This window comes from Peromyscus californicus, unplaced genomic scaffold (assembly GCF_007827085.1).
Source record: "Peromyscus californicus insignis strain IS unplaced genomic scaffold, ASM782708v3 Scaffold_18__1_contigs__length_77618521, whole genome shotgun sequence".
In the NCBI taxonomy this organism is placed as follows: domain Eukaryota; kingdom Metazoa; phylum Chordata; class Mammalia; order Rodentia; family Cricetidae; genus Peromyscus; species Peromyscus californicus.
Genome location: NW_026294480.1, coordinates 42,556,860 through 42,581,593, shown reverse-complemented (window position 1 = coordinate 42,581,593; position 24,734 = coordinate 42,556,860). Strand labels below are relative to the sequence as shown.

At 37.4% G+C, this 24,734-nt stretch overlaps 1 protein-coding gene across 1 annotated transcript in view; it reads left to right on the top strand.

Annotated features, from left to right (window-relative positions):
- Mtrex (Mtr4 exosome RNA helicase) overlaps window positions 1-24,734 on the top strand; it is a 68,507-nt gene that overhangs the window by 12,501 nt on the left and 31,272 nt on the right. The window contains exons 6-16 of the mRNA XM_052743295.1: window positions 1,917-2,091; window positions 3,299-3,389; window positions 5,628-5,752; window positions 6,695-6,793; window positions 7,459-7,561; window positions 9,571-9,702; window positions 10,354-10,433; window positions 12,004-12,114; window positions 13,932-14,033; window positions 17,777-17,902; window positions 21,923-22,073. Of these exons, the coding sequence (XP_052599255.1) occupies window positions 1,917-2,091; window positions 3,299-3,389; window positions 5,628-5,752; window positions 6,695-6,793; window positions 7,459-7,561; window positions 9,571-9,702; window positions 10,354-10,433; window positions 12,004-12,114; window positions 13,932-14,033; window positions 17,777-17,902; window positions 21,923-22,073 (1,295 nt within the window). The remainder of the gene's footprint in view (window positions 1-1,916; window positions 2,092-3,298; window positions 3,390-5,627; window positions 5,753-6,694; window positions 6,794-7,458; window positions 7,562-9,570; window positions 9,703-10,353; window positions 10,434-12,003; window positions 12,115-13,931; window positions 14,034-17,776; window positions 17,903-21,922; window positions 22,074-24,734) is intronic.

Sequence of the window (24,734 nt, the reverse complement as noted above, 5' to 3'; positions counted from 1 at the left end):
TGTTTCTTGAATTGTTGAATTTGCCATTAATTTTATCAAATGACTGTTTCATCTTAGATATTGTAGTGGTGGTTTTGAACTTTTTGATGGAAGTTCAATTTATTTATTTTTTGGTGCTGGTCATAGTCCCAGGATCAGACAGTTTTAGCTATTAAAGGATTTTTTGTTGTTTTTGTTTCGTGTCTTTGTCATTTTGGAATTTCCATTAAGGCCCAAGGGTTGTTTCATAGCAGGTTTGTTTCTTTTTTTCCCTAGGTTTTTGTGGTTTGTTTTGATTTCTTGTTTGTTTGTTTGTTTCTGTTTTTTTCTGAAGATAGAGTTTCTCTGTGTAGCCCTAGCTGTCCTGGAACTTGCTCTGAAGACCAGATAGCCTCCAACTGTCCTGGTTGAGGATGCACCTTCTTTTGCTTCCTGAATGCTGTGATTAAAGGCATGCGCCACCACACCTGGCTATTCCTTCTACTTTTATTTTCTATTTATTTTGTGTTTTGCCTGTGCCCACGGAAGTTGGAAGAGGGTATCAGATCTCTGAAACTGGGTTGTGAGCTACCATGTAGTTGCTGGGAGTTGACCCCAGGCTCTCTGTAATAGCAGTCAGTGCTCCTGACCCCTGAGCCTTCTCTCCAACTGTTTTGTTGTTGTTTTTCTGGTTTTTAACTTGTAGATTTTTTGTTTGTTTGTTTCCAGTGTTCTGGGACCAAACCCAGGACGTTGTGTTTGCTAGGCACATGCTCTACTATTGAGCTGCATCCCTAACCACCTCAGTTTTCATTTGCTTATATTGTTAATAGTTTACATTTTCCTATTGAGAATGCCTATTTGTGGAATTATTGTCTTGTTTGTTTTTAATTCTTAGAACATAGTTCCCTGTGTTTTGAGGGACATAGTTTTAAAAGTTGCTGTCTCTGTAGCTGCTTTTGAGATGTTCTTCTGCCAAATCCAACCTTTGGAGCCAAACATTCAATTCCTTATGTCTACTTTTCCCTAAGTACAGATTATACTTTTCTGTTTCCTATTCCTTGTTATTATTGTTGTTAAAAAGTCAGTATTTTAGATAATGTAACATCTCTATATTTGCTTTTCCATATATGTCTTTCACTGTTACTATTTAATCATGTTTGAACAATTCTTAATTTTATAATTCAGAGGATGGCTGGTATGATAAGCATACTTTGTGCAGGAACTGTTTCTTTAAAAAGTCTCTGCCACAGTGTTTCCTCTTAAACCTTAATTTCATGGCCTGTAGTTAAATACTAAACTGAGCTTTCTTTTAAAAGCAAACAAACAATACCATCGTATTGAATTCCATTAATACCTAGGAAAGAACTTGATAAATAGAACCTACAATAAATAAAAAAATGACTTGTTAAATATTACATTAAGAAAAAGAGTACATATCGATGAACTCACTCATGAAACTGTAGAAGAAAAATCCACTCCCCCTTCTGTGGGTTTCTTATTATTTGTAGTCTGTGTATGTATAAATGGATGGAGAGAAGTAATGGACTTTTGGATGCCTGTCAGTAGAACCAAAGGCTTTTCTAGCAAGAAATAGGGTATCCACTGATAAGCCAATTATAGTTTTAACTCCAGGTGACTGTGAGTTAAAAAGTCCTTGCTCAGCCGGGCGGTGGTGGCGCGCGCCTTTAATCCCAGCACTCGGGAGGCACAGCCAGGCAGATCTTTGTGAGTTCGAGGCCAGCCTGGTCTCCAAAGCGAGTTCCAGGAAAGGCGCAAAGCTACACAGAGAAACCCTGTCTCGAAAAACCAAAAAAAAAAAAAAAAAAAGTCCTTGCTCAGTTAGACTTCTTCCTTTCAGATAAATCATGATTATAGTGTAATAATTTATTTATAGTAAATAGATTATGAATGAATGCTCTCCAAACTTGAAGTCTTACCTGTTTCTGTGTTTTTAGGTATGCTATTGCATTGGCTTTAAGAGAAAAACAGCGTGTAATATTTACCAGCCCAATCAAGGCTCTCAGTAACCAGAAATACCGTGAAATGTATGAAGAGTTTCAAGATGTTGGTCTGATGACTGGAGATGTTACTATTAATCCTACAGCATCTTGTCTTGTTATGACTACAGAGGTAATTTATGTTGTGCCTCATCTAACCTTTCCTCAATCCAACACTGGATAGTTTATAGCCTGCTTTTTTTCAGATAAAATGTAATAATTATTTGTCAATAGAATTGTTTGAAAAGGTCATAATAATTGTAAAGTGCCCTAGCAGCATTAAACATATCTCTAAATTAATATTTATTACTTCTGATAAAACATAGATACCTTTAAAAGTATTTTTAATACTTATTACTATGACTTGAAATATTTAGTTGATTTCTTTATATTATATAGAGTTTCAAGCATTTGAATACATTGTTTCATACACGTAGTGACTCTTTGTTTCATATTTTGTTTTGTTTTTTACTTTTGTGCCTGGGTATTTATTACAATAAGCAGGTAAATAATCAGCTTAAAAATATATACTCACTATTATACTTAACTTTTTCTAATCACTGTTAAGTTTTGAGTATAACATGATTTGGGCATGAATATCTCCTGCTGTAGTTAGTACGTTAAAAACTGTGTGTATGTGTATTTCTGTGCATGGTGTGTGTGTGGGCACATGTGCCATAGTGCATGTGTGAAGGAAGGTCAGAGAAGAACGTCGGGGAGTCAGTTCTCTACCTTCACCTTTATGTGTTGATTTTGGGGGACTGAACTTGGATCCCACTGAACCATCTCACCAGCTCCCTTATTAGGACTTTGATACATACTTTCATAGTATCATTTCATTTTCATTTACAGTAGTATAAATTAGCTTCTAGTTTGGAGAGTATGTAAAAGGGGTAGCTCACTTTTCTTTTTGGAGTTCAGTATAAGTTTATCCTTTCTAAAAACTTTCACCTGAAGATTTTCTTTAACTCTTGCAACTAAAGACAATGATTATTACAGTGTATCCACATTGTGAGGCAGAAACATAAACACTTTAGGGATCCATTGTCTTGAACAAAAGTTAAGTACCTCTTATGTCCTAAAGTGTGGCTCCTGAGAAGATGTTGTAGAGAGGAAGTTGGCTTCATATTCCAAATAAACAAAAGAGTAGGTATGATAATAATAGTATCTTTGTGGATACCTGATTATATGTATTGACTAGTCAAAGATATTTAGCTTTATAATATTTAATATTTCCACATAACAAAGTTATCAAAAATTTCTTGTTGGTAACAAACAGTATTTGTCTAATTATTGGATGTTATGTTAAAGTTCTGCTAAATCTGTCTTCCCTCTTTTAGATTTTGAGAAGTATGCTGTATAGAGGTTCTGAAGTAATGCGAGAAGTTGCTTGGGTCATATTTGATGAAATTCATTACATGAGAGATTCAGGTATACTTTGCAGTGTTGAGATATATGCTATGCATTTCCCTCACAAATGCCATTAATAATTTTGAATAAGAATTGTTGGGCTTAGTTTCAGTTTTTGTGTGCCTATAATTCTAGTATACTACTACATATTCAAATTGTGGACAACATGGTAAAATATTCCCAGTAGGACTTAATTAAAGTTTAGTTCCTTAAGTAGTAATGTTCATCGGGTAAAATTATACACATTCAAGTAAAGCAAATGGAATTAAAAAGTAGTTTGCTTTTATAGAGTTCTCACTAAGCCAGACATGGTGCATGCCTATAATACCAGCACTTGGGAGGCTGAGACAGGAGGATGCGGGAGGCAGAGGTAGGAAGAAATGAGATCAGTGAGTCTAGGCTACATAGCAAGACCTTGCTTTCCTCCCTCACATAAGAAGCTCAGTAACTATTTTTTTTTTTATTTTTTGGTTTTTTGAGACAGTTTCTCTGTGTAGCTCTGTCTGTCCTGGAACTCTCTTTGTAGACCAGGCTGGCCTCAAACTCACAAAGATTCACCTGCCTCTGCTGCCCAAGTTCTGGGATTAAAGGCATGCACCACCACTGCCCAATTCTCAGTAATTATTTAATGTGAAAGAATTTATAGAGCTTCTGGTTTACAAAGATAATATTGGTAATTTTTAAGTTAATTTAGTTTTCTAAACCTGTGACTCCATATTTGTAAAAAAAAAAACAACAAAAAAAAGAAGGTAGGTATGAAATAAATAAGTAAAACAAAACTTCTATAAATATATTTTTCCTCAGGCTGTTACCCTACTGCAGTTAAAAAAATAAATGTAGTTGCAGTTTGGGGTATACCAGAAAATTTGACATTTAAAAGCTAATGTTTAATATGTACACACCTAAAGTAAGATTTTTTATTTTAAAGAACTGAATTAGTCTATATCCGCGGTTCTCAACCTTCCTAATGCTGAGACCCTTTAACATTGTTCCTCGTGTTGTGGTGACTCCCCCAACCACAAATTATTTCATTGCTACTTCATAACTAATTTTGCTACTGTTAGAAATCGCAATTTAAATATCTCATATGTATCTCCCTGGTGTCGAGACCCACAGGTTTTGAACTGCTTGTGTGAATATATATATATATATATAATATATATATCATGATAATATAATGTAAGAAAACATCAACACTTACCTTTGCCAAATTCATACAGATACTTTCAAACACATTTTCTATTTGCTTTAAAAATGATGGGTCTGAGCCAGCTAGTGGGTTAAGGCTCTTGCCACTAATACTGGCAACCTGAGTTCAATCCCAGGACCTGTGTCTTTTTTCTTTGTTTTTTCAAGACAGGGTTTCTCTGTGTTCCAGGACACTGGCTGGCCTGGAACTTGCTTTGTAGACCAGGCTGGCCTGGAACTCACTGAGATCCACTGCCTCTTCTTCCAATGTGCTGGGATTAAAGGCGTGCATCACCATGCCCAGCTGAGTCAACTGACTCTTAAAAAGTTCTCTTCTAACATCCAAACAAGTGCCATGGCATGCACACACCCACACACAAACTAAAAACATTTAGTACTCCAAAGAATCATGTGATAAGCAAATTTAACTGTGATTAAAAGAAGTTAAATATAATATGTGTAAGTGCTAAAAGAAGTTGGTTATTAAAATTAATATTCAGAGCAAACAGGAAAACAAAAATTACATGGAACAAAGAGCTATTACTTTTTGGAACTATGTATTCAAAACTTTGAAATTGTATAAAAAGCCCAACTAAGTGTTTTCAGGTAATTAATAAGTATTAAAATGCTTTTTAAAGTATCTCATTATAAAACAAGTAATGAATATTAATTTAGAGATAGATTTATGTTACAGAGGTCATGAGGGTAATTTGGGTAACATGGCATATGGGATAGTAACAGCATATCTTTCGAATGTGTTGCTCTAATGTCCTAGGCATCATTAACCAATAGCAGAAATACTATTAGCTGCCTTGGTACTGGGGATCTTGTTTGTTATGGGAAGGATACAGTCTGGAACTGCTTTTTCAGAGTTTATTCTGCATGAAGTTACTGCATGTTGTATCTACTCTATCGATTCATGAACTGAAGTAGGTTTCAGGTATGGTCTGTGGCTAAAAATATGCTTGTTTGAAGTGGTTTGCATGTTCAGTTAGTAAGCCTAAGAAAAAATAATTTTAGATACTATCACTTAGCTAACACTGAATTCCAAACTACATTTGTGTTTCTCAGAGCGTGGTGTAGTATGGGAAGAAACTATTATTTTGCTGCCAGATAATGTCCATTATGTCTTTCTTTCGGCTACTATTCCAAATGCTCGACAGTTTGCTGAATGGATTTGCCACCTACATAAACAGGTACTTTCCTACACTTTTTATGTCTTTGTTATTTTAAAATGTTGCTGATTGGGCTTGCCATACCCTTCTTATACATTTTCCTGATGCTCTTAAAGAGAAAGAAGACAGTTTAGTGTGAATCTACTTCTTAAGTCAAGCAGCTTATCAAAATGAGTAGGCTCACTAGAAATTGTTGTTTCTGAGTTCCACCTCCAGTCTAGTATAGCTAAGGCTCTAAGAGTTGGTCTTTGGAGTCTAATTTCCCAAGCTAATCCTGATGACAGTATGTTTGCTCTGACAGTGAGCTACAAGAACACTGTAAAGAGTTTTTCTGAGGTCTTGGACCAGAAAATCCTGCTTATCTCTTGCATGTTTGATTTGGTAGTTGATATGTAAGTATGTTCACACTTAGTATTCACTGTTTCTACTTTGACTTTCTAGTTCAACTTTAATGTTTGTGTAAGACTTTGCAACAAATACTTGTTTTTGGGTGTTGATGAGTATATTGGTTTTATTTTGCTGAACACTGTTACTCTCACGAACTTATGTTTATATCCAGTCACATTCCTCTTCTCTGTTGCTTCTGTAAGATGGAAGCCCAGTGAATTTCCTGATAGAGCTAGATCAATCTGCTGTTTTAAAAAGCCTTTGTGCTACAAGAGTTTTGTTTGGTTTTTATACATCAGTATTGTATTGTATCACAGTATTAGGCCTTGTTATCTGTAATTACAATACTTCAGATGAGCTAATGGGTAGTGGAAGTCCAGATCATATGTTTGGTCTTGATTAGGGAACCGGTAAATTAAGAAGGTGGTAGTATGAATTAGGGGGCCTATTTTTCCCCCCATTTTTCACTTGCCTAGCTTTTAAAATTATTTGAAAGTGTTAAATTTTGTTGAGTAAATCAAATATACATTTTTGCCTTGAAGAACTAAAATTCTCTCTAATTTTTTCTTTTTGCAGCCCTGTCATGTAATTTATACGGATTACCGACCTACTCCATTGCAACACTACATATTTCCAGCAGGGGGAGATGGCCTTCACCTTGTGGTCGATGAAAATGTAAGGGAATAACGCATATGTCTATATAATGTCATCTTTTATGTGTTGCTTTCCCTTTAATTTTGAATTGGAGAAAAATATTAACCACTCCCTCCACATAGACACACTTTTTTTTGGTCTCAAATACTTCACTCTTCAAAAATGATTATTTAAAAATATTTTTATTTCTGATACTGTGTTTGATGCTGTGGTGGTACTCACCTGCAAGCTTGGCCCTTTGGGAAGCTCAGATAGGAAGGTTACTTGCTCCCAGGATTTTGAGGTCAGCTTAGTGAGATGCTGGTTTAAAAACAAATTTTATTCGAGACTTTTTTCTAATGCACGAATTTACTTACCTTTCTTCCTTTCTCCGTATTTGAAATGCCTAGAGAATCAAGGGCTCTGGAAATGTCAGATATTTGTGTCTTCCCATATTTCAGCTCTCCTTTATCACATTTTGTTATCACAGGTCACTTAAGTGACATTGGTTATAATTATTGTTGCATTAAACTTTTGCTCTTTGGAGAAACTTTGTGTTTTAAGAAATGTTTGCTATGGTTAAATATTTGTGAGCCACCATGCAGGTTCTACCCAGGCCCTCTGCAAGGGCACAGATACTGTCAACCACTGAATCATCATCTCTGTAGCCTGTGTTATATATATGGAAAAAAAAACTATGATTCTAGGGTGACTTCAGAGAAGATAATTTTAATACCGCGATGCAAGTGCTTCGAGACGCAGGTGATTTGGCCAAAGGAGACCAGAAGGGACGGAAAGGAGGAACAAAAGGTAATTTGGAACTCAGTTGTTAGCCAAGCGTTGTACTTGCAAATTGAATAGCTACATTACTCTAGTTTGTCTTTCATCGGACGTTTTTTGATGACAATTTGGATGAATAAAGGGCGCTCTGTTTTTCTTACATGGCATTAATTTAAATATATATAGTGTACAGTTTACCCACATAGAGTGGTTAATTAGTGGGTTTGGGTATATTCACATGATAACACCATTGCCAGAGTCAGCTTTAAATTTTCATACAGTTTTCATAACATGAAATTCACTATTTGAAAATGTGCATCTTCATAATTTCTATTATATTCATAGAACTGTACAGCTGTCCTACTATCTGATTTTAAAGCATTTTCATTAGCTCCTCTCTCCCAGAACCATGTGCATCCGCACACATTCTTCATCTTCTTTTCTCAGTATACCACAGACTGAAGTCATCACTAGTCTTTTTTTTCTGTCTCCATGGATTTGCCTTTTCTGGATGTCTCATGAAAATAGAATCATGTAGTCTTTTGTAGCTGACTCCTTTGAATGATATAAGATTCACATAATTATATTATGTGTCTATATGACCAAATAATAAATATTCTGTCATGAGAATATACATTATTTGAGTGGATATGGAGTTGTTTCTATTATTTTGTTGATTATGAATAATATGCTGTAACATTTTGTTACAAGTTTTTGTGGGAATTATGCATTTTCTTTTTTCCTGGGTAGGTATCTAGAATTTAGGAATCATATGGGAAGTTTAACCTTTTGATTACTGCCAATTTATTTCCCAAAGTAGCCACACCATTTGCCATTTTTCATGCTATTCCTCTGAGGAGTGTATCTGAGTATCATTTTCTTGTGCGTCTAGGATACTTATGTGTCTATTTGATTATAATCTTCCTAGTAAAAGTGAAGTGGTATTCTAGTGCACTCTTCATATCTCCTGTGGTCACTGAGGTTGAACTTCTTACTGGGTACTTTTGGCACCTCACAGGATGTGATAAATAAAATAGCTGTTGTAATCCTTTGTCTATTTAAAAGGTTTTTGTTGTTTGTTTCGTTTGGTTTTGATTTGTGTGGGTTTTGTTTTGTTTTGTTTTTTCTTTTAGTTTTTCAAGACAGGGTCTCTCTGTGTAGTCCTGGCTGTCCTGGAACTCTCACTCTGTAGACCAGGCTGGCCTCAAACTAAATCTGCCTGCCTCTGCCTCCCAAGTGCTGGGATTAAAGGCTATGTGCCACAACGTTCATAAAAAACAAAAACAAAACAAAACAAAAAAAACTTTGGTTTTTAAATTTATCTTATTCATGTGTATATCTGTGTGTGCCTTTGGAGGCCAGAAAAGGGCATTGGGTCCCTTGGAGCTGGACTTAGAGGTGTTCGTGAGCCAGTTGTCATGAGTGCTGAAATTCGAACTCTGGTCCTCATGATTGAGGCTCTTAGCTGCTGAGCCATTTCTTCAGCACCCCCATTGTCTGACTTTGAATTAGATTGTCTCTGTTGAATTATAAAAGTTCGTATATTCTGGGAAGACCTATATCAAGTAACTTGAGTTTGGTTTTTTTTTTCCATATTATAGTAGACTTGGATTGGTTGTTCACTTACTGCTCTTATCTATTAAAGCACAGAGTTTTTCATGTTGGTGAAATCTAGTTTCACCTTTTTGTCATAATTGCTTCTCCTCTTAATGTCATAGACAAGAATTCTCTGTCTAATTAAGATTGTGAAGATCTTTTCTTTATTCTTGTTTTGGTTTTTCAAGACAGGGTTTCTCTGCATAGCACTGACTGTCCTGAACTCATTATGTAGAGCAGGCTGGCCTCATACTCACAGAGATCCACCTGCCTTTGCTCCTGAGTGCTGGGGTAAAAGGTGTGCATCACCATGCTTGGCTGATCATGAAGATCTTTCTTATTTTTTATTGTAGGGTTTTTTTATTATTATTATTTTATAGTTACATTTAAGTCTATTGTCAATTTTGAGTTAATTTGGGGTGTGGTTTATTTACCCTTTGCAGGTCCATCAAATGTGTTCAAGATTGTGAAGATGATTATGGAAAGAAATTTTCAACCTGTAATTATCTTCAGTTTTAGTAAGAAAGATTGTGAAGCATATGCTCTTCAAATGACTAAATTAGATTTCAACACAGGTATTACATAATTTCCACATGGTTTTAATGTTGCATCTAAATTAGTTTAAGACAAATTTCTGGTCATACGTCTGCTGTATAACGCTAGCATATGCAATTTGCTTATAATCATAATAGTATGTACTCAGAACCTTTGTAAAGCTTTATAAAGTGTTCTCAGATTCTTCCTCCTCTGTCTCTCCTTGGGCCTATCACATGCTGGGCAAGCACTGTACCACTGCAGCTGAATCCTTGGCCTTCTCCTAGTTCATTGGAAGCTAGAACTACGTAGCTCTATATTAAAGCCAGAGCACATTACTAAGAACCATTACAGTCATACCTTCTTGTACTTCATTATTATAAACCCAGTTATTCTGCATCTGTCTCTGATTCGTTAAGAGTAGGTCTCTTGGTTAGAATAACTTATCGAAAGCACTGTCCTTCATTCTTACAGCAGTCTAGACCCACTCTTTTCCTCAAGCATGCTGAATTTCTCAAATAAGACATTTAACAAATGTGTGTATGTGTATACATACATATATATATATATATATTCATATTCACTGTAAATGTACCTTACTTAAAGTTATACAACTGGATAGTAGCATATCCTAGCCAAGACTGCCAGCCCAGGGGTTATTCATTTATGTGCCCTTCAATTTTCTCTCATAGATGAAGAAAAGAAGATGGTTGAAGAAGTATTCAATAATGCAATTGACTGCTTGTCTGATGAAGATAAAAAGCTCCCTCAGGTGAGTTAGTACCAATAAGTATGGATTTTAGCAGATATTAACTCATAGTGATTAATTTATTGCACAGTTGGTCTGTGCACTCAAATACCTTCATATATGTTTCAAATTGCTGAAAAACTGCCAAGCAAGATTTTCTGTGTGAAAGAATTTTTCTCTTAAGAGAATACATAGCATAATCTAGAAATTATATTCCTGTATAGCAAGAATTTATTGTTGATTTTTTTGTTTTTTGTTTTTGTTTTTTTGTTTTTCTGGAGCTGAAGACCAAACCCAGGGCCTTGTGCTTGCTAGGCAAGCGCTCTACCACTGAGCTAAATCCCCAACCCCTATTGTTGATTTTTAAGTCATTAAATTTCTCAGTTCATAAGAATTTATAAGAATACTGAACAAAAGAGTATACCTAATGAAAATTATATATCCTTTAAGAAATAAACATCAGCTGGGTGGTGGTACACACCTTTAATCCCAGCACTCAGGAGGCAAAGGCAAGTGGATCTCTGTGAGTTCAAGGCCAGCCTGGTCTACAAAGCGAGTTCCACGACAGCTAGGACTGTTACACAAAGAAACCCTGTCTGAAAAAAAGAAAAGAAAAAAAGAAAGAAAAGAAATGAACATCTACTTTTCTTTAATCTAATTCATACTTTTCCTTTGACTGTTGGGATTGACTGGGCATCTAAAATATGCTGATACTTAGGTGCCACTCCCAGGGATTTTGACTTAATCAGTCTAGTTTGAATCCTAGTTGGTAGAATCTTTAAAAAAAACTTCCCATATGATTTTACTGTGCATCCAAAGTACAAAACTACTCTGTTAACTAGATAGTGCAGGAAAGTTAGAGTGAGGCAACTTGAAGGTGATGTTGGTTTGTAAAGGATTTAGGTTAGCCTACAATTATGGGGGTATGTTTCTTGGCATTTAAAATGGTGTTTTAACTTAGAAAATTTAAAATCCTTTCCCTCCAGGTGGATGGCGGTATTGAATGGCTGCTCCGTGGCTTGTTGCATTTTATCCTAAAACAGTTAAAATGTGGGGTTTGGCACATGAGGATGTGCTCTTCAGTTAGTCTTTTGATTTTAAAGGGAATACGTTTTATAGTTTAATGTTTCATGGTTAGAGTTTGAACTGCCAAGATCTTCTGTGTTTATTAATTTGGTTTTTTAAGAGATAAGGGTTTGCTGCACTCAGTGACATTCCTGCCTCAGCCTCTGGAATAGCTGGGACTGTAAAGTGTGACCCTCCATGTCAGTTTACAGACAGACTCTGTGACACAGCTTAGACTTGTGTGGGAGATGAAGTTGCGGTTTACAACTTCCTAAGTTTACAGCTTTGAGGAGCAGAATCCTTGTATGTCTGTCTTTATCATGGCTCTCATGGTAAAGCTAGGCCACAGTTGTATTTCAAGTTGAATATGTGAGAATATAGGTTCAGTTTTTTTGCTTTTCTTCTGGGAAATCGTAAAGTTTCCTTAAATCCTAAATACCAATGTTTTCTTCTTTAGTTACCCATTTTCCCAAGTTTAACGTTTTAAATTCCCTTTACCTTATAACGTTACATTATTCCAAAATTACAGGTTGAACACGTACTTCCTCTTTTGAAACGGGGGATTGGTATTCATCATGGTGGTTTACTTCCTATTTTGAAGGAAACTATAGAAATTCTCTTTTCTGAAGGATTGATAAAGGTATTGTTTTATTTTTTATGTCTCAAAATTGTATTGTATGAACAATGTAAGTTGACCAAACTAGTGACCATTGTTTATCGGCAGGTTTGTTGTTGATATTTGATTTTACAGCACTCCACCACCCAGTCCCTATTGGCAGATTTTTGGGATCTTGTCCTGTCTTGTCTTTTTCCTCTTGTCTTTTTTCTGACACAGTGTCTTACTCTGTAGCCCAGGTTGTCCTCCAGCAGCAATCCTGCTTTGCCTATTGTATGCTGGGATTATGGGTATGAACCATCCTATCTTGATAGCTTTGTTTTATTTGTCTGCTTTCTAAAAAATTTGTTTGTATAGAACGCCTTAGGGAAGTGCATTACTTTAGGTGATGAACTTTCACTTTACATATGGTGCCCTACCAGTGCTATAAACTTGGGAGTGTAGGTAGAAAAAGTTACTTATTATCTTAGGTAGTGACACCACCTGGCTGCAGTACAGTTGTGCAGAATGTGCTATTTGTTAGACTTGAGGTTGACTGTGACACTTGAGGTTGACTCCATCATTGATTGATTAAAGGGGTAGTTAGATACAATTTATTTGTTATACTCAGGAAAGGGATGTTTTAGGATAGTCGATTGAACTCAGTGGGAGTCTAGTTTGATCTTTTTTAAAAAACTTGACTGACGGGACTGGGTGATGGTGACACACACCTTTAATCTCAGCACTCAGGAGGCAGAGACAGGTTGATTTCTGTGAGTTCGAGGCCAGCCTGGTCTACAAAGTGAATTTCAGGACAGCCAGGGCTACACAAAGAAACCCTGTCTCTAAAAAACAAACAAACAAACAATCAAAAAGCCTTACTGCCTATACCCAGAAATGGGATATTAGAAATGGGAAACAACTTTAGTGTATAACCACTTCCATGTGTTTTACCTGAGAGTCCTCAGCCTCATGAAGAATATTTAAAAGAAATACTTAAGTATTTTAATGAAGTGTTAGTACTGTAGTAAGTCCTTGTTGATGTTCTTCTATAGATTATAAATTTTGCTAAGCTTAACGATTAGTGATAATTACAGGCTGTTGAATTCAAGTAAAATAGTTTTAAATAAAATAAAAGGAGAAAGTTCATCCTGCTCCCTATTTCCCAGAAATGTTCACTAGCATACATTCAAACATACGACTTTTTTGCAAACAAAAGGTTATTATATCACCAATGTTGTTTTGGCATATGTATGGTTCATTTTTTAATGACTAGTATTCCTTTGAGTTGATGAAGTATTATCTTTCCTGCTGATGAATATTTAATTGACTTTATTGACTTATAACTTTGCCTAAATCAACTGTTTTTGTTCATAAAGGCTTAGAATTCAGTAGTCGTGAGTCTGTACTTAATTGAAACTTAATTGAAGTGATCTTCAGAACTAGGGTATGACCAGCGAGAAAGCCAGGAGAGTTGGCTGTGCTTAGAAAGATGCTCAACTGTCTCATCTTTGTCCACTGGTCCAGTTGTGTCCTCTCCATTAGACTGCACTGGGCTGTAAGGAAGACTCATTTCCCTGAATTAATAAGTTTGACAAGTGTAAAGGAAATTAAGTGTTATTTAATAGATATGTCTATTTTATTATGTAATATTGCAATATCTATTCAGTAGTTATGGCTATTAGGTAATGTTATGTGATATCTATGATTTAATAGGTCTAGAATTCATCTTGTCACTTATTTTTGGCTTCATTAAAGAACTAAATTTAAAAATTAATACTAGCTTTATTTGATCTTGAAAATTATGAAAAATTTTACCTTAAAATCCATTAACTAATTATATAAATTCCTTCTTTATTTAGGCCTTATTTGCCACAGAGACTTTTGCTATGGGAATTAATATGCCAGCTAGAACTGTTTTATTTACAAATGCCCGTAAATTTGATGGGAAGGATTTTAGATGGGTAAGTAACTAATTGTATTTAAAAATAATAATGAATCTTTATTTTATCTCACATGACTTTGGCTCATATCGTTGAGATTTTTATTTCCAAATGTATAAGAGCTTCAAATGTAAGTGGAGTTTCCCTAATCTGAAAATCTAAACTACTTCAAAACCTAAAACTTGAACACTGATGTAATGTCTCCAAAAAGTATTGGAATTTGAGACATATCAGATTTCAGAGTTTCAGATAAGAGATGCTCTGTTGGGTCTGTGGAGATATCTTAAGATCTGAAGTACTTCTGTTCCCAAGCATGGTAAGAAACACGTTCCATCAGCATTGAACCGTAGGTCCTTTTAATTTGTGCCCAGCCCCTCAGTCAGACTCCTGTAGATGACTGGCTTTAGAGATGGGGTGCCGGTGACTCTGGGGCTGTGTGAAGCGCTCCCACTGCAGTGGCTTCCCCTTCGTCTTCTCGAGTAGAGGATCAAAACGGTTTATACAGGTCTCCTTCCCACGAAGGAAGGAAAGGTGGGAGTGTGGCTGAAACAGTGAATTGGGCTAAAATGTAAAATGAATCTCTCGGCAAGTATCCCATTCAGCAAGTGGTTACCAAGCCTAAGATAGAGAGGTAGAGTGCTAACAGATAGATAGCACTGGGGTCTGAGAGGAAAACCATAACTGGAGCTGTGTAGGGTGGCCCACACCTGTAGGCCCAGCATTGGGATGTAAGGACAGCTTTGAAACTATCCTAGTCTGGACTAGTGAGTTCTAGGCCATGCAGGGATACATAGGGAGACCCTACCTCAAACAAAAAAAATAATTCCAGCTTGATGTCTGTCTGTTCTAAGAAGTATGTATAGGAAAGGTACATCGTAAGAACAGAAGACGGCTGGCTGGAGAGATGGTTCAGCAGTTAGGAGCACTGCCTGCTCTTCGAAAGGACCCAGGTTCAGTTCCCAGCACCCACATGGTGGCTAACAGCTGTCTCTGACTCCAGTTCCAGATAATCTGACACCGTCTTCTGACTTCTGTGGGCACTGTATTGTATACAGATGGTGCACAGACGTGCATGCAGGAAAAGTGCCCATACAAGTAACTAAAATGTAAATTAACCTTTTTCTTTTTTTCATTTAAAAAAACAGACGTCAGTGGAGAAGTCTTACAGGAGAAGACAGTCCTTAAAATAAGCACCAGTGGTGGGGTATGTGTCAGGCAGGCAACGAAGCATTGTTGGGTGTGAAAAAGAAGTGATGGAAGTAAGATGCATAGTTTGAGGGTTCCGTCTGTTCCAGAGGTTCACTGTCTGCCATTGGAAAAACTTAGATAGCTCTTTACCTCAATTTTTCTCTTGAAATTAGTCATTTTTCAGCTTAGAGTAGTAGTTTCTCATAATAATTACCAAAGTCCTGAAAAGTAATGATGAGAGAACTTTAAGGGCAAAGCATTGTTTTTTTCTCATTAGCTAATTACCTTTATTTGTAAAACTTCTTTAAATGTCAGTAGTAACTGCAAAATACATTAGCAATCCTTCCAAGAATTAACAATATCATTAAGCCAGTATATGTAACATAGTAAGACGGACGGACGGACAGACAGACACACACACACACACACAGTAGCGTTGTCTCATACTTCCAAACTTGAACCCCAAACCAGATTGAATTCTCCACTGTCATTTCCAAATACTGTCATCCATACTTACAAATTTATGAAATCTTTGGAGGAATAATAGCGTTTTTTCGAGTGCTGCATTCTAAATCAGTGGTTCTCAACCTGTGGATTGCAGCCCCTTTGGGAGGGTTGAATGACCCTTTCACAGCAGTCACCTAAGACTCTAGGAAAACACAGATATTTACATTATGAATCATAACAGTAATAAAATTGCAGTTATGAAGTAGCAGTGGAGATAATTGTATGTTTGGGGGTTCCCCACAACATGAGGAAATGTATTAAAGGGCTGCCGTTTTAGGAAGGTTGAGAACCACTGCTTTAGAGCATTTCTTCAGCAGTGTGTGTTGCTATGGTCCTCAGCGCTGTTCTAGAAGACCTGAAATCTTGTACATTAAGACAGTTAACTAGTCTCATCCTTCCACACCCTCCCTGGGGGAACCACTAAAATCCATTATGTGCGAACAACAGAGATTGAAGCCCTTGAGTTAGGAGCCTGTTTGCATTGCAGTACTCTCTAAGCCGGTGGGTAGTTCTGCATGTAGACCTTTATATAATCTTCATGTGGTTCTGTAGCCATGCGTGCTTGCTCTACGAACTTAGTAATCATGCTTACTGACCTAGTACATGCACAAAGCTTTATTTTTTTTCAAGGCCTGGTACATATCAAACAAGCACTCATTCTAGCAACCCCCAGCACCTGCACATGAAAAGAATTTTCTTAATGTGTTGGGTGCTATGCAAAAGGGAAATGATTTTGTGTCATGGATCCTGGATCAAGTGTTAAGTAGATAAATTAAAGCAATCTGTATGATTCAAGGTCAAGATTATACAATTTAATGATAGTGATATACTGCAATGTAATGATGCCTTTTGATTCTGCTCAGATTTTATTGGGCTGCCCTTTGACACATCTGATCTTTTCAGTAGGCCTTTTGTTCGTTCTTCTGAAACCCTCTTTGTTCCTAGGCTATCAGTAGTATGTCTTCTTAAAACAGTGGTTCTTAATTCTTCTTTAGTCATAAGTTTAGGAAAAAACATTGTAGATTTGGACTGTCTCTATAGGAGTAAAGCACTCAAACACATGTAGAAACCACGGCTGGTGTTCAGGTGGGTCAGTGCTGCCACATGTAAGCTGCTTCTATACCTGCCTCCATTGGACAAACAGGATACCAGTAGTTTGGGTTGTCAGTTTCGTTATTTATTAAGAGGCACTGTTTATCGTCTGAGAGAAGCCACGAGGCACAAGAAAACCCACTATACTAAGGGAAGGGAATAGAAAGGGTGTGTGTAGAATGACCGTGCAGGAAGAGAGAGAAGGAATAGGTGGAACCTGCTTTTATAGGTCGTCGTCCTTGTCTGTCTGTCTGTCTCATTCCCCCCATGTGCATATGGGCTTACATAGCTACACCACGCATGTGTATAGATTACGTAGGACGTAAGGCCCTAGGATGACTAGGCATCTTGCCTGGCTACTGGACAGTGCATGCTTGGTCGTGAGCTAGGGAAGTGGCTAGGGATTCTAACAAGTGTCTTCACCTTTATAAGGTCAGAAAGCCTGATCGATCCCCAGTAGATTGGCCTTACTGACAGATGAATCTACTAGCCCCCAGAGACACTCACCAAGAACTATACCCCCTTCCGGGGGGGGGGGGGGGGGCAATTTCATGTTAATTTAATTTTGAAGATTAAGAAGTTATTATGGTCAAGTAAGAAGTTAATAGTTGTTGAGTTTGCTTTGTAGTTAGTGTTCTTAGGTTTTGGGGTTTTTTGTTGTTGTTGTTGTTTTCATAATATCTAGCTGAAAGGTATTTTTTATGTCAGTGTGTTAGCCAGTATTTCCTGGGAGGGCTTTCAAAAATTGGCAGTTGTTGGTTTAGTGAATATGTTGTCATTTTAGAACTAAAATTTAGGTTTCCTGAGATTCTCACGTGCTTTTTATTGTTGTGCCTTAACTTAACCAAAAGTTCAGTTTTTTAAATGGTTTCGTGAAATGAGAAAATTGTTTGTGAATTCTACAATAAGAGAAAATATCAGAATATATTTTTTTTAACCAGATTTTCTCCTAAACTTGAAAATGTTCTCATATTCAGATTTCCTCTGGTGAGTACATCCAGATGTCTGGCCGTGCTGGAAGGAGGGGAATGGATGACCGAGGAATTGTAATTCTTATGGTAGATGAAAAGATGAGCCCAACAGTTGGGAAGCAACTACTTAAGGTAAGACTCTGTTCTTTTCTCCAGGATTCTAGGCTAGACTTTGTCTAGATGAGTTGATACTCTGCGACTCTCTGGGCTTAGGAAGGAGGAAGAACTTTACCGTTCATATTGTTCCATCTGATCGGCAGAGCAGTTAGCAACTAAGGCAGTGGAAATAATGGGTGTGAAGATGGCCAGAAAGGGCGGATTTAGGAAGCCCTGTACCTGCCTCCTCTGTTGGGCAAGTGCTCTAACCATGAGAACAGGAGGTAGGGTACCTGATACCAGTACTTCAGGTTGTCTGCTTCTTTACCTTTGTGAGAGTAAAAAGCCCAAAACATTAACTCAGTACTTTGCCTTTGGCTCAGCCTCTTTAATTACAAATATCCTAATCATAAACCTAAGTTTTTCAACTGTATTGCAAAATAGCCTTTCCTTGTACCTTAATTTTCTTTTTTTTTTTTTTTTTTTTTTTATAACCATTCATCTTATGTGTGGGAGGGCAGTGTGCCATAGCTCACTTGGGGAGGTCAGAGGATAGCCTGCAGGAGGCAGTTTCTTCACATGTGGATTCTAGGGATTGAAATTAGTGTTCAGGCGTGGCGGCAAACACCTTTGCCAGCTGAGCCATCTAGCTGACATTCATTGTGAGTTTTGGTTAGTCTGGGATTTTCATTTGTTTTGTTTTAGGCAAGGTCTCATGAAGTCTAGGTCACCCTCAGACTTGCTATGTAGCTCTTAAGCTGGCTTTAAACTCTTCCTGATCCTCTTGTCTAAGTACTAGATTACAGGTGTGTGCACCACAGCTGGGCTTTAAAGATCTCCTTAAGGAAGTTGGCTCTGGTTGCTTTCCTTCTTCACTTAGTTAGATGCTATGAAAGCCCTTAGGAAATAGAAAATGTAACATCAATTAAAAACACAGTATTAACTGCCAGCTCATTAGCTCCTTTTGGGGGGGAATTAAAGATGTGTACCACCACCGCCTAGAGCTCATTAGCTTCTTTAACTGAAGCTTTAGCATGTTTTGATTGATTTGTGTCTGTGTCTATGAAATATGCTGTTTACCTTTTAACACTTAGGAACTATTTGAAGAATTTGAAATAGGGTATACTATAGCAAAAATAGATAAAAGTGTATATATATTCTGCATTTTCATGTGAGTGATGTCAAAGTTCATCTATATGTATTTATAGTCATGCAGAGCAAGCAACAATATGGTAGATGGTAGCAGCCCTTTTTAAAAGTGGTTTTTATTCTTTGATTAATTTATACATTATAAAATGTGTCTTGATCATACTGCATCCAACTGGTAGTTCTTTTTCTGAAACAAGGTCTCATGGTGTTGAATTGTAGTCCTCCTAACTTAGCCTTGTGGGTGCTGGGACTGCAGACATTAGTCACTCTGTGATCATTTGGTATCGAGTTTCCAGTGTCGATGATCGATACTCACGAGACTATTTTCTTCAAAGGTGTGCATGTGCTTGTGTGTATGCTTGCATGCTTGTGTGTGCACTACCTCTTTGCAAGTACCTGAGGCCAGAAGAGGCTGGATCTCCTGGAAAGGGAGTTCTTGGTGGGTAAGAGCCATCCAGTGTGGGTGCTGGGAACTGAGCTTCCTCTTCACCACTGAGCTGTCTCTCCAGCCCTGGAGGACTGTTTATAAACAGCCAGGAAAATTATACAAGACTGAAGCTTCAAACTATACCAGACGGATACATTTAAAATAACTTGTTTCTCTGTCATTTTTCATCTATTTCATGAGGAGAAAATACAACATTTGGTGTGAAGTGTGTGATTGATTTAAGTATCTGAATGTAGGAAATTTACTTCTCATATCTTATTGCTGAACAAAGTCATGAATCAAAATGGAATTATATTTAGGAATATTTAGTTGGCAGCATCACAAAAGAAATTGAACCCAGGATATTTAGGATGGTAACGATAGTAACCCAAACATGGTTTGATGAACTGTTTAATAAGAAAGATAGCAGTGATGAGCAAAAATATTAATCTAAAGTACACCGAAAACAGCATCTACAGTAGTTATTTAAAAGAAGGAATAAAGCAGAAGAAATTACTTCTAAATTAGAATTTAGCTTGCTGTCCTTGCTATGTGATCTGGCAGGTTGGTCAGAATAATTGGTATCACCATATTTTTTATCCAAATTAGAAAAGAAGTGGTTATATTTATCAATGTGCTAGGGAAGTTATAAGGGCCTTGGGTTCATTGGATGTGGAATGCATTTTAGGTGTCAAGGCACTGAGAATTTAGATGAGCTAGAATAAACATTTGCTGTTTATTTGAGTCCGGATTTATAGAAAATATAGAGGAAAAAAACCCCAGAAAATTAAAGGCAGGATCTATCTGTAGAATTTCAAAGTAGCTGAAATTGTCTTAAATTACATTCTTTTCCATAAATCTAGGTTCCTGTTAACTCTACCTGTTTGAGATCTTCTTTTTAAAGTAAATAGATAGAATCAGTTTTAGAAACCTCATGACTGGTACCCTAGTGCAGGTCTCTCTCTCGCTCTCTCTCTCTCTCTCTCTCTCTCTCTCTCTCTCTCTCTCTCTAATTTAGGAACACTTCATCCAAAACTTGAGTAAAACTACTACTCTTCACAAATTTGTCTCCATACATTTAAAATTCTGAAGTCGCAGTAGTTAAGTACTCTAACAGCATTTCTTGAGTTTATCACACCACTGAGAGCTGTGTGGCAGAAATAGTAGCACTTGTGTTTCAGGATGCATTTTCTAAGGATTTCACCTTTTTGTTTTGTTTTGTTTTTCCGAGACAGGGTTTCTCTGTGTAGCTTTGCGCCTTTCCTGGAACTCGCTTTGGAGACCAGGCTGGCCTCGAACTCACAGAGATCCGCCTGGCTCTGCCTCCCGAGTGCTGGGATTAAAGGCGTGCGCCACCACTGCCCGGCAGGATTTCATCTTTTTAAAAGCTTGCAACTATTTTATAAGAGTTTAAAAGAAAAATGCTCACTCTTCATGTTACATGAAGAGAAGAGAGATGGGGAAAGAGTCATGCCTTTTAAGTTAGGCATGGACTAGAAATAGAGAGCACTTACTAAGAAAAGAAAAAGCACTCCAAGCATGGAACTGGGTTAATGAGCTGAGGAAAGAATCCAAAAATAATAATAATAATAATAATGTTTCTTTCGTATGGCTATACAGCTGCTTTCGCACTTGCAAAGTATTTTATAAAGAAAAAGATACTTCTCAAGAGCCACTGTTACAAACTGTAAGCTTAGATGTTGAGGCAATATTTGGGATAAAAAACTTTGGTGCAAGCTAACAGTTTTCTACAGTAAAAATGTACAACAAAATAGTGCCTAGATACCCTGTCTCTTCTTTGCTAACAGCCACATTTGGAGGTGTAAAAGAATTACCAAAATATAGAGAAAGACCTATAACGTGGGAAATATGTCAGCAGCTCTTATGTCACAGGTTTCCAGTATACTGTTTTTCTCCAGATACTACTCTGAAATAAGTACATTTCGTCCTACATGCCCGGTTATGCTGCAGCCACTAATCTCAACCTTAGTAACCTAAGGTGCATGTCTCTGACCTGCTCCATGTTCGTCACAGGTTGTTAGAACAGACTCCACGTAGCATCCTTAAAGAGCCAGCCAGATGGAGCATCAGCATGGACCGTCAGTGTGCCAGAAGGAGAATGTAGCTTTTCCTACCAGCAGTTAAACACATGGTCAGAAAGTAACACGTCATTTTCCGCCACATTCATTGATCCTACCTGCTGGGAAACCAAAACGACGATCCTGCTTTGTGCTTGGAAGGAGAGAGCTAAGCATATTTCGCATATAGTTTTTGAACCACTATATCCCCTACTGATTTTAGGCACCCTTGACTTTTAAAGAGATTAAACATTTTATCACTTTGCTTCGGTGCACCAAAAAAAAAAAAAAGAGCTTATATATTTCTGTATTTGTTAGTGTAGGATAAATTATTAAGCATATTACAAGTCTTGTATAAATTTATTTTGGAAATGTGCAAAATTGTCCTGCTTTTTCTTGAAGGGCTCTGCTGACCCTCTGAATAGTGCTTTCCATCTGACGTATAACATGGTTTTGAACTTACTACGAGTAGAAGAAATTAACCCCGAGTACATGCTGGAAAAGTCCTTCTATCAGTTCCAGCACTACAGAGCGATCCCGGGAGTGGTGGAGAGTAAGTATGAAACCCTCCTTTAACTGCACCCGACGACGGCCTTCCTGGTTGTTTTCATCACTTTTCTTCCTAGCACAGCAAATCTTGGCCATAAGATAAAGAATGTAGAATTGTGTTCTGGGTTTATAGACTGGAATATTCAAAATAAACGTAGGCAATTCTGACAAGATACTTCTTTCTAGTTAGATCAACCACAGTGTAATTTATGATTTTAATATATATTTCATTCAAAATTCATGTCCTTGAATAATGTAACAAAAAGCTCAATATACAATTTGCTATCTAAAATGAATCTATCAGTCTTGACAGCACACAAGAAGAATGCTAACAGGCTGGGGAGACGGCTCAGTCAGTAGAGTGCCTGCTCTACACGCATGGGGACTTGAATTTGGACCCTCGCATCCATGGCTTTTGTTAGCTAGTGTTTCAATGACGTGTGGTGGCACATGACTGTAACCCTAGTACTAGATGGAATAAGAAGAAGGTGGATCCCTAATGTTCACTGGCCGGCCAGTCTAGCTAGTTGGGAAACTCCATTCATTAAGAATCCATGTCTTAAAAAATAAAGTAGAGAGCAATAGAGGAAAATACATCAGCCTCTGGCTTTGAAACACATGCACACATTTGCATGTGCACCCCTACATACACACACACACACACACACACACACACACACACACACACACACACACACACACACGGTATGCAGACACAAAAAGAATGCTATAACCTTGTGAATGATTAAGAAACTACAGTACTTTAACTTGGGTTTGAATTGAGCAGTTTCGAAATATCTAATTCTTAGTATACACAGACAGCTGTACAACCACAGCTGCTGCTTTGTAGTTCTTTTATCCTGTTTTCTTTTTTTTTTTTGAGCTGAGGACCGAACCCAGGGCCTTGCACTTACCACTGAGCTAAATCCCCACCCCTTATCCTGTTTTCTTAATGTGCACTCTTGTACTAATTGTGGCACTTAACATTGGTATTGCTCATTAAATACCCTATACATAACTGTTAAGTACTAATAAAGTCACATTATAGATTTCTCTCTATCACTGATGTAGAGGATTACACATACTGATTTTTAAGATAACCCAGATTAAATGAAGTATAATGTGCCAGCCTTAGCGAGGTAAATTTACTTAAAACATGAAAACAACTTCATTCTCCCGTCCTACAGACAGGCACACGCATGCACACACACACACACCAATACTCACCAACACTGCAACGACAACCTATTTCTTCTATCCTTAAATATTTCTAGCCTTAGTTTAACAAAGATTCTCCAGCGTATACATCGAAGCTGGAAGGAGCTTTGGCATCATCTTATCAATACTCAGATGTAGGAGTGCAGAGAATCAGTATTGTAAGGTTGCATGTTTGATTGGTGGTGACATTGGGATTCTCACTACAACCAGCACTGTTTTTGTTTGTTTTTGTGACATCGTGGCTTGTTCCTTTGTGATGAATTGACAAATAGCTGCTATCACCGTTTAATTGAAAACATGACAAAAGCTGACTAACGAAAAGTGAGCTAAAGTTACCGTGTGTGTGTGTGTGTGTGTGTGTGTGTGTGTGTGTGTGTGTGTGTGTGTGTATGTGTGTCTGCCTGTGTGTGTCTGCCTGTGTGTGTGTGTCACTGTGTGTGTGTCTGTCCAGCCATGACACACAGTTGAGGGTCAGAGGACAACTTGATTCCCTCCTCCTCCTCCTGTGTGGGTCTTGAGGATTGAACTCAGGTCATCAGACTTGGGAAGGGAGCACCTTTCCCGTAGAGCCCTCTGGCTGCTTTTTAAGTCTCACTTTTACTTAAATTTTCATCAGCAAAGTGGAAATTTTTGAAACATCTTAAAAAATTAGTAACAAGTTTATAATTTCAGGAGATACTACATTTCAGTAATTTCTCTCACTACACAGTGTCCCTTATTTGTGTTGGATAAACTGTAGTGTTAGCAGATAGGAAAGTATGTTTCTAGTTTCAGAGAGTAGACTTTTAAAGAAACTGAATTTCTTGTCGGTGAGAACTATATAATAATGTTTTTAAAATCAAGGTTAAATTTATGTTGGATTTGGTTTTGAATAAAGGAGGTATAAAAACAAGGAAATTGATTAGTTTTGCCTCATATTCTAGAAATTTCACATTTCCTTTGAAACGGCCTAAGAGGGTCCGGTAGTTTAAAGGACTTGCCTTGGTAGGTACCGCTGGGCCGTCCGAGTAGGATGTCTGTTCTTCCCCACGTCGTCCGCCGTGAGACTGCTGCAGAGTCCGAGTGCCGCAGAGGCAGAGGCTAGTTTGGGGTGCCTGCCTCCTGATTCTCTTCCCCCCTTTCTCACCTTCCCCTCTCTTGTTGACTTCTTTCTTCTTTATTTTTGACAAGCTACCCTTTAGACTTCATATTTTACAGCTCCAAAGGAGATGTTGCAGGTACCGTAGAAAATAACCCTATAATGGCAGCCAGCTGGGTTCAGATTGTTTATTAATTAAAAACAAAAAGTCCATGTGGTAAATGAGTATGTGCAGCTGTACGCTCACCCATCCACATTATATGGAGGCAGGGACTGACAGGAGAATTTCCCCTTATTATTCTTTTTTAAATTTATTTATTATGTATACAGTGTTCTGCCTGCATGTGTCCCTGCAGGCCAGAAGAGGGC